Source organism: Durio zibethinus, chromosome 15 (assembly GCF_047325235.1).
Source record: "Durio zibethinus cultivar Kanyao isolate XHJ-2024 chromosome 15, ASM4732523v1, whole genome shotgun sequence".
NCBI lineage: Eukaryota > Viridiplantae > Streptophyta > Magnoliopsida > Malvales > Malvaceae > Durio > Durio zibethinus.
The window spans coordinates 17,695,098-17,704,947 of record NC_143176.1 but is presented as its reverse complement, the minus strand read 5'-3'; the positions used below and the strand labels follow the sequence as shown (position 1 = coordinate 17,704,947).

At 31.4% G+C, this 9,850-nt stretch overlaps 2 protein-coding genes across 2 annotated transcripts; one reads left to right on the top strand and one right to left on the bottom strand.

Annotated features, from left to right (window-relative positions):
• Positions 1-1,484: 1,484 nt before the first annotated feature.
• Positions 1,485-3,275, top strand: LOC111301164 (ubiquitin-conjugating enzyme E2 20-like). Its single transcript, XM_022896635.2, has 6 exons — positions 1,485-1,807; positions 2,125-2,152; positions 2,288-2,515; positions 2,608-2,671; positions 2,781-2,840; positions 2,936-3,275. The coding sequence occupies exons 1-6, from the start codon at positions 1,698-1,700 to the stop codon at positions 2,980-2,982; spliced, it is 537 nt and encodes a 178-aa protein (XP_022752370.1). The 5' UTR covers positions 1,485-1,697; the 3' UTR covers positions 2,983-3,275.
• A 143-nt stretch (positions 3,276-3,418) lies between these two features.
• On the bottom strand, positions 3,419-9,456 carry LOC111301162 (THUMP domain-containing protein). Its single transcript, XM_022896634.2, has 7 exons — positions 9,334-9,456; positions 9,114-9,233; positions 6,876-7,331; positions 6,083-6,222; positions 5,857-5,977; positions 4,545-4,685; positions 3,419-3,861 (listed from the first exon to the last, which is right to left on the bottom strand). Exons 1-7 carry the CDS (start codon positions 9,409-9,411, stop codon positions 3,778-3,780), a joined length of 1,140 nt encoding a protein of 379 aa, XP_022752369.2. The 5' UTR covers positions 9,412-9,456; the 3' UTR covers positions 3,419-3,777.
• Positions 9,457-9,850: the final 394 nt, after the last annotated feature.

The window sequence follows — 9,850 nt, the reverse complement described above, 5'->3', positions numbered from 1 at the left end:
TGTATATTGTTTGGAATTGGTATATGTGAATGCTAATTTGGTTTTATGTAATAATTTTTTGGACAAATATTATTTATTTATATTTTGTTTAGAATAAGAATTACAAATATAAGAAATATATATGTCCATTACATAATTAAGTATTCTTCATAAAGGTCTTAAATATTTTCACTAAATGATGAAAAGTATCATAATGAAGGTTACAATTCTTAATGATGATCAAAATAAGCCTTCACTAAAAGTAAAAATTTTAACTGAAGGTCAATAAAAGTTTTCATTAAATGCAAAAGATATAGTGAAAGGCAAAATTAACTTTCACTATAAATTTCATATTTAGTGATGCTACACATTAACCTTCACTAATTATTTATATTTAGTGAGGGTTTTTTTAACCCTTGCTAAATGTTAGATTTAATGAGAGTTGTATTTATCTTTATCATATATAATTAACGAAAAAACTTATAGCAAGAGTTTATAAGAGTCATATTGACTCTTGCTAAAAAAAATGAGTGAGAATTATATAAATTTTTAGTAAAAATCATAACCTTTACTAAAAAACTCTATTCTTTTAGAGGTTGCATTTTTAGAGTATTGGATACTAAATGAGATCGAGCAATAAAAAGAATATCTCAAAAAATTTCAAATTATATCATTAAGAACTACAAATGTGCAGTTCATTACTTTTATAATAAAGTTTTAATTTTGAGATTTTTTATTGGAGTTTGCGCAACTTTGATTATTTTGTACATTAAAAAGTTATTTTAATATTTTAAAAAACAATTTAGTTGTAAATTTGAATAACTTCTTATGTAGGATTAAACTTTTTGTTCAATAAATAGTTGCTTGGTCGATGTAATTGGCTAGTTCTTTTAGTTACGTATTTGCATGATCTATATTAAAATCCTACATGATTATCCTAATATTTTGGTATAAATTTTATATTGGAATAGTTTGATGATATAAAGAGCTGTATATGTATTTGTTTAGTATTATGCTATTGTATAGAGAAAAATAACTTCATTCATTCATTCATGTTTTATCCATTTGTTTTAAAAAATAATTTAGTAAAAAATATCATTGTAAATAACTTTACATTCATATAATCAAATATAAAAATTTTAGATTTTATTCATTTGAATCAAATACATATATCTAATATCATCGAAAATGTATCGGATAATAAAATTAAATTTTCAAAAATAATCTTACTTTCCCTTATCAAACACTCACTTTTTTTCATCATTATTTGATAGGAACCTATAAGGTAAAAGAAAAAAAAAAAAAACAAAAGGGGCAGAAAAAGGATAAAAATATGAAAAAATATGAAAAATATGAACTAGCCGTTGGAGATGAGAAAAATACACTTGGAATCTGAATAAACTCTATTTTGAATTCCCCCACTTCTCAACGCACTCAAACCTTAATAAACCGACGTCGTTTGCGTCTTCCCTCACAACATCTTAAAACCAAATCCCCCCTCAAGCTCTCTCTCTTATCTCTATCTCTCGAAAACATCCGTCTACGAAGAAGAAAAGAAAAAACCCATTTTTGCATCTCTTCTTCTTATACCCATTTGCTCCTTTCTTTTTAAGTCTTTTGATTTGGGTGCTTCAAAATTTTCGCTTTTTATTTTGTTTGCTGATTTTTGTTGGTTTTTTTTTTCTTTTGGATGAATCAATAATAAGAAAAAGAAGGAAATGGCAACCGTTAATGGGTACCAAGGAAACACACCAGTGGCCACCAGCACTGGAACAAAACAGCCTGCCCCCACTGCTAAGACTGTTGATTCTCAATCAGTTCTTAAAAGGTTTTCTTTTTCTCTTTTCTTGTGGTTCTGCATCTTACTTTTTTTTTTTTTTGTTATTTTGTTTACATTGGATTTTGTTTCTTAACTAGGTGGAATGGAATGCTAGATTTTTTTTTCTTTTGAAATTGTTTTGGTATATTCGAGGAAGTCCAAGAGTAGCAACCATTTGGTCAAGCTTGGATCAAGTGTTTGTTTCAATTTTTTGGGTTAATGATTATTTTTTAAAACAAAAATAGGAATTTCCCTTTCATAGTTTTTGTGTTTTATCTCGTTTTTTTCTGTGTCTGAATCTCTCTTTTATGTTTTCTTGTCAACAGGTTGCAATCTGAATTGATGGCTTTGATGGTAAGAACTCTACTGTCTGTTTTTAATATTTTCCTTCTTAAAAACAACGAAATTAGTGCATTGTTTGTTTAGTGATTAAGGGTTTTGTCCTAAAGTTTTCTAAATATATTGTTTAAATTTATTACTAATGAGTAGATGAGTGGAGATTCTGGAGTATCAGCATTCCCTGAAGAGGACAACATATTTTGCTGGAAAGGAACAATTACAGGAAGCAAAGACACTGTATTTGAAGGAACGGAATACAGGCTATCTCTTGCATTCCCCAATGATTACCCTTTTAAGCCTCCAAAGGTTAAGTTTGAGACTGCCTGCTTTCATCCTAATGTTGATGTCTATGGCAACATTTGCTTGGACATTCTTCAGGTAAAATCTTTTCTTTTACTTCCCAAAATTTTGTGAAAGAAAAAAAAAAGAAAAAATTGCCTGTCTTTGGACATAATTTGTATTTGTTGTAGGATAAATGGTCATCTGCATATGATGTAAGAACCATTCTGCTATCTATCCAGAGTCTGCTTGGAGGTATTCTTTCTTCTGTTTCTTCTTTTTTTTTTTTTTTTTTGAAAAACACTGGAGCTACAATGAGAAGCCCTTTTTAATAGTTTTAATCCTTTGGTAATCTGATTTGCAGAACCAAACATTAGCTCACCTTTGAACACCCAAGCAGCTCAACTTTGGAGCAATCAACAAGGTACCTTGTAGATTGAATGGCTTCACTTAGTGTTTTATCAGCAGATCTTTTTGTTTTTGTGATGAAAATTGTTTGAATATTTTTATCTTTTGCAGAATATAGGAAGATGGTTCAGAAATTGTACAAACCTCCTAATGCATAATTTGAGAAATCAAAGGGCAACAACATGATTTTGGAAAAAAGTTAATAGAACCCCTTTAATGTTTTTTTCCTTTGGACAAATGAAAAAATGAATAAAATTTGTCCTTTTTTTGGTTCATCGGAAGGCAAAGCTCTTAGAAAGGAAGAGATGGATGACGGGATTAAAACCCCTATTTCATGCCTTACTCAAAACCTCTTAATAACTAGATTAAGAGGTGGAAAGCATAAATTGTCTTTCTATGTAGTGTATGCTTTTCATAATTAATGATAAAGCACTTGAATTGTTTTACTTGATTCTCAGTGTTCAAGAAAAGAGTTCTGGGAAGTACCAAATCTCCTGTAGAGTTTTATATGTTCAAGAATTGTTGAGTTTGGGAATTTAACGCACTTTTTTCGTACGGAAAACCAATACATGCTTCATGATATTGAAAATTAAATTTGAGACCAACGGCAACTTGATCATAGATATATCAATCATTGAATGAAAAGCTTCAAAGTTTCAATGAAGCTTTTCAATAAGTAACTATCATAGCCAAAGATGGGAGAAGGTTTGCTTTACGTTCCACGTTTCAATGAAACATAGGAGAAAGTTGTCCAAATTCAACATAGTATATGGTAACTCTCCTCTTTCTCCCATTAAACCTAGCTTCCTAACGGAAATGATCTCTTAAAACTTCACCTTATGAGTCCAAATCCTCAATATTTGAAATTGATGGAGATTGAACCTAATCACTACCGGCATTGATGTAAGTGTTAACAGGACTTTTAAACGCTGCAGCTCCAATGTAACCGGCATCTATTGCTTTGGCGATGTAAGTTGCCTCAGGTTATATTTTGCCAACTCCTTGTACTTCTCAACAACTCCGATCAAGCAGACAGTCTGACAAAATATCATTCAGTTTAGAGAAGAATGAAACTGCCTATCAGAAAGCATATCTAGAAACAATCAATGAAAAAATATTTTTCATGCACAGGGATTTGCATTTAAAGGGAAAAAAAAAAAGGAAACGACAACAAGCGATTTGCTTTTATAAAAACAATAAACAAAGACAACAAGTGAGATTCATTAGCACCATTTTTTCTCCTATAGCACCATTTTTTCTCCCTTTCAACCAAGTGAATCTTGTGTCAGTGAGTATAGAGTCCATAGAAAAATGATTAGTCAGGTATGACGATTTATATTCAAATCCTAAAAATTAAAACATGCAGAAGCATGAAAACAAATGAAGAATTGCTTAAAATACTCTCTAGAGAGTGGAAGAGAAATCAGATTCAGGCATTTTAAAATACTCCAGCTCTTTGAAATATTCTCCACCTTTAAAATTTTCAGAAGCAAATACCATTTTTTTGGCCTTGATTTTAACTGTCATTATCATGGCTAGTTTAAAGTAAGTGATTACATTTGAATCGTCTCCAACACAGAATGATCAATCTTTAAGCATATCCTTTTGGCCAATAATTTAGAAAAGGAAGGCTGGACTAAATTTTCAGCGAGGGGGGTTAAGTGATCTTGCAAACAAGCAAATTTGAACAAACGTTAGAAATAAAAGATAACGTCCTCACCTTAACAATTTCAACCACAATTGTCATATCAGGATTGCTAAGATCAACTTTGTGCGGTGCAGGTATAGACTTAGCAACTGAATTTATAATTTTCATCCTGTCAATACCAGAATTTGCACGGGCCTCGTACAGTACAGCAAACTGCACAGAATAGAAGTTACAAAACCAGCACATATATAATACTTTTCAATTTGATTAAATCAAAAGGATGCTGTCAGAGTTATTCATGTAGGGTCCTTGACGCAACAAAACAGATCTATATATGATAACAGTAAGATATTTATCCTTCTTCCATACTATAAATGTTTTTAATATATATTATATATAGAGGAAAAAAGATGCAAAAGGTTTTTTTTTTTTTTTTTTTGAGGGGGTGGCACTGTATCTAATATAAACATTATATGACTACCCAAAATGAAATTAACAATTATACACATAATTTATTCAAAGATAGAGAGATACAGGGGGATAAAAGGATCCCTCAAATAATACCAAGACATTTACCCTGTGAATAAATCATCAAAAGATCGGTTCAAATTACCTGTTTTGCATGCTAAATGAAGACCTTAAAATACTTTAGACAGTTTAGTTTTATATACCGAAGTGAAACATGAATTGAATGGTAAGTCATGAATAATTTGATTCCTTTTATTATGTATAGCTTTAGGCCCATCTTGCACAGATCTCCCAACAAGCAAATGGTACAAGACACGAAGTCCACAACATCATATTGGATGAACACTTCTGCGGCACAATCTAAAGCCGTGGTTGTCAATCTTAGAATTTCTAAGAACATTTTAATTTCCTATCAAGTCAAACTAGTGAAAACCCACTTGGCAGGTATATGACACCTTCAGCCTGATTTGCCAACATATATTCAAAAAGTTTGACAGGTCCAAATTGTCATTTCCCTCAACAAAGAAAAATTAAGTGACATCTCTCATTTTGCAAAACAACCTAACTTGAGCTGAAACTAGAACTTGTGCCTTTAAATGGTGTTGATCATGCATTAATCATGCATTTGGATTGTGTCAAATCTAAGTTTGATTAAAGCCAGTCTGAATGGGATCAATGAAAGATAAACAATAGATATGCTTAAAGAACTTTTAAAATATAATAATGTGTTACAGAAAGCAAGTTCGAATTCAGTGCACCTTTTTTTCCATCCTATGCATTCCAAACTAACTTATCTGAATACATGTCCTTTTATTTTTACAGAAAACTTACACTTAGAAGCACTAAATATAACATTTTATCGCTTGAAAATCAAAATAAAAGAAAAAGAAAATGATGAGATTCATCTATTCCATACCTTCTTAGGGTTCTGTGTCTCCACTGGAAAATACTGCACAATTAGAGGCTTCATTGCTATTGTAATTTCCTCTTCTGAAGCATAGCATGCTACTTCAACTGGTAAGACCCTTAAAATGAACCTAAATAACACAAACATTAAGATTTTAGCTTGCTACTATCAAGATGACATTTCCTATGGGCATGTGCTTTGTATATTTAACATAACATGAAAGCCAATAATGAACCTTGACATGTGCTTCCTTGTTGATGCAGCAGATGTCATCATATGCTGCACAATATCTTTAGGGCCAGGATCCCCATCTCTCTTCCGCATTTGAACAAAGACAACACCATTACAACCAGAATCAAGGTTGAGGAACCGCCTCTATTTGGACATGATGCAGAGAAAGAAGAATCAAGTAAAAAACTGGAAAAGGAAAAGAAAAATGCAATAATGGCATGCATCACCCCGTTTGTTTACAAGAGATAACAAGAACTAAGCTCCTTAAAGAAAGCTTGAGCAACTCAACGCTAAGAATGAGAATTGAATTTGAATAAAAAGAGTAGCAAACAAAAAATCATGAATAACTCATTTGTTGACAACTAAAAGAATCAGATAAACCATATTTCCGATTGACAGACTAAATACAAGTTAGTATGTCTTAAATTTTTATTAGTGAAGTTCAATGTAACATGGGAGGAACATCCTTATTTGGACTACTTCCATCTTGCATCAAAAGAAATATGTGTAAATCTTCAATTAAGTAATTTGCATTATTGATACTATGTTAAATTCAAATAAATTTACAAGAAAATATAGCATCAGCATTTTTTTAGTTTATTTTCACTTTCGTTTCCAATAAGCAAATAATTGCTTTATTGCTTCAATTTCATTCAAAATGCCAACAACATAACTTTGGTCAAAAAGGTATGCTAGCACCCTAATAAAATGTTTTTTCAAAATGTATTTTTCCTCTTTCTGGCAGCCAATTAATCTGCATAATTAATTACAAACTTTTGCAGCCATAGCTCACCAACCTTACTCTTATCTCCAAGCTCTGTGAGCTCAGCTTCAATAAGCTTATCAATGGATTTCTCTTTTTCATTGGTTGCAGACTTTGATGTATCTATTTTGAGGCATTGTTTCTTCACTGGTGGCTCCTCAGAATCTGCTTGATTTTCAATATTTCCTCCATCCTTTTTACTATCATTAGTCTCTTCCGTTACCTTTCCATGGCATACATCATCTAAATTATGATGATCCAAATCTTTATTTGTTAGACTTTCTTGACTAGCATCATTTTCTCTACTAGTATCTGATTTAATCATTTCCTGTTGCCCTTCCTCATCTCCCTCATCATCACCCTCCTCTTCTTCATCATCATCTGCCTCATCATCACTATATGAGAAAGTAATCTTTTTATTTATAGGCTTATTTGGTAACCCAGCAGGTTCCTCTCTGAAATCCTTTCCATGGACTAGCTCTTCAAAGAACTGTGAGAAAATCAAATAATCAGAATAATGGAAATGCGCAAACAAATAGCATAGGAGAGCATTGGAAACTACCTAAACTTGAAAATAGAAATAAACAATCTAAACTTCGAAACTTCCTTTCAGCTGCCATACATGACAATAAACCTCTTTCCATTAGGGAAAGGGAAGATGTGGGTTATATGAGTTGTTACAAAACACCCACAGACAGCATTTTCATATCAAAGTAAGTTTCTAACAAAGATAAATGGAGTAAAACAAAATCCTTTTCTCTCAAAAGAAGTTCTTTTTCTATTTGTCACTAAACAACCTCAATTTGAAAGAATGCTAAGAGCAGGGTATTGTCTGTAATGATGCCAAATAAACAAAAGATGATAGCCCAAAAAGAACAATCAAGATCCAAAATTAGATAGAAGATGTAAAAATTGAGAACCAAGAACACAATATCTAAAAAAACAATTCCAAAAAAGAAAAACAAGAAAATGAGCAAAACGAAACAAGAAAATCTTCCCTATCTTTTTTTCTCCTTATATTTCACTCCCTTCCAAAGAAATTAAATTACGAATTTGTGTCTATAAACAGTTCTCTTCCAGCTGCAAGAATAGAGGGCCAAAACAATAATCTAAAAAACTCTTCTATGAGATAATCTCTCTTCTTCACAAACCTCATTACTCTCAAGAGAATGAATACATAAATATCTCCATATACAAGGTTTTGAAAGATGTATCCAGTCAAACAAATAGAATGTCACCAGCTATCTTCCCAATCAATTTGGTGAGCAACATCAGCCAACTTTTCTTTTCATTTTCTCTTCTTGATCCAACTTTTCATCTTTGATTAGAGCCCAAGTTTCTTGATAAGCAATTCATATGTTACAATTGGTGGAGAAAGAATTGGGGTCTAAACGCAGCAAGAGACAAAAAACAGACATTTAATTACAAAACTAACTGGACATTTTAAAGCAAGCAGATTATGAAACATGCTATAAAATGGTTTTTCCTATCCACTATCACTGATGTGCTGTTTTGACATCCTTATTGTGTATATAAATTGACTGAAAGGGGCTGCAAGAACAATATATCAGGTATACACAAGCAAACCCTGAATCCCTAATAGTTACTACTGCATATTCCTAACATACATTTCTAAAATAGTAAGCATAATTTGTAAACCAACAGCAAGATCAGCTCTGCCTCATAGTCTTAATTAATGGTTCAGAAAAAAAGCATGCACTTCAAAACAAACTAACACATTATCAAAAGAACTAAACCATAACAGTATGAGCAGCTAAGATGTGAAAAGATGCAGGCTTAAAGTGCAATGCCACAACTGTTATCACAAATCAAGTCTATCATTGATAGATTAATAGAAGTTAATGTGAGTCTAAGATTACACTTCAAGTTAATTGCTCAAAATCAAAACTCTAATTCAATTTAATATTGCATAAAAACCCCCTTCTAAAAATCTTGACTCCTCCAACAGAGCAATTTCAGCAATATACGGTTTGAATATAGAGAAAGAACTACAAAGCAAGAAATGGAGCACCATTTCAAGAAAATACATAAATATAGAAAAAAGAAAAAAACTTTGAACATTAATCGAAAACCTAGATGACAATCACCAACCATTAATTAAAAAAAGTTAAATCTAACCAAGGAAACTGAATTACAAACAAATACCCAGATGGAAAATCATCAGTTACTGATCCGACAGTTAAGTTTAATTGAAAAAAAAAGGGTTCAAGAAGAACTTTTATGAATTTATAAAAAGAAAAGAAAAACATACAGAGTCAATAACATTGATAGCTTCATGAGCAGCTTGGCGTTCTCTGCCACCATCGCAAGTGATAAAGAAACCTTGAACCCCAGGCCTTAATGGATAAGCGCCTCTCTTCTTAACTGCTTTCTGTTTGCATAGAAAAAGAAAAAAGTAAAATACAAAAAATAAATAAAAATATAGACAGCACAGTAAAAGAGGAAGTTGAGTTTGGGTTTGGGGGCCTAACATTATAGGGAAGATATTGCTTCCTCTTCTTTCCTTTGGTTGTGGCAGTGTTGGGTTTTGCTTTGTTTTCGGTGGCCATTGGAGAGTTGTCTACGAACGAGGCTGAAGCTCAAATGTTTTGTACATCAGACTCGAGGGTTCGGTTCTCAGCTTTATTAGAGTAAGATTTTCTTTTCTTTTTTTTTTTTCAATTTTCATTTTTAGTCTTTTTCGCAAGAAGTTTTTGTTTGGGAATAAAATAAAATAAAATAAATTGTGTTAAAATTTAGCAACAATTACATTACTTTGGGTTATTAAATATCAAGTTTTAGATTTTTTGAACAAGTTATTATAAATTTTGTTGTGTAAGTTTTTTTTATAAAAAAAATCATAATTTTAAAATAAAAAAAATTTTAGATCCTGAAAATTATATATCAACAATAATTTCGTTTATCCCAATAATAATTAAGAGATTTTAGACTAAGATATTTGTAGCTCTTCGTTGGTACCATCCATAAGGTGAACTCTCCACAAAAGGA

What these genes read in the sequence shown, in the direction of transcription:
- LOC111301164 (XM_022896635.2), top strand. Translation starts at nt 1,698, where the DNA reads ATGGCAACCGTTAATGGGTACCAAGGAAACACACCAGTGGCCACCAGC. An exon ending in TCTCAATCAGTTCTTAAAAG is followed by an intron (nt 1,808 to 2,124) that starts GTTTTCTTTTTC and finishes TCTTGTCAACAG; the next exon opens with GTTGCAATCTGAATTGATGG. An exon ending in TATCCAGAGTCTGCTTGGAG is followed by an intron (nt 2,672 to 2,780) that starts GTATTCTTTCTT and finishes TCTGATTTGCAG; the next exon opens with AACCAAACATTAGCTCACCT.
- LOC111301162 (XM_022896634.2), bottom strand. Translation starts at nt 9,411, where the DNA reads ATGGCCACCGAAAACAAAGCAAAACCCAACACTGCCACAACCAAAGGA. An exon ending in CTATCAATGTTATTGACTCT is followed by an intron (nt 7,332 to 9,113) that starts GTATGTTTTTCT and finishes ATTTTCTCACAG; the next exon opens with TTCTTTGAAGAGCTAGTCCA. An exon ending in AGCTTGGAGATAAGAGTAAG is followed by an intron (nt 6,223 to 6,875) that starts GTTGGTGAGCTA and finishes ATGTCCAAATAG; the next exon opens with AGGCGGTTCCTCAACCTTGA.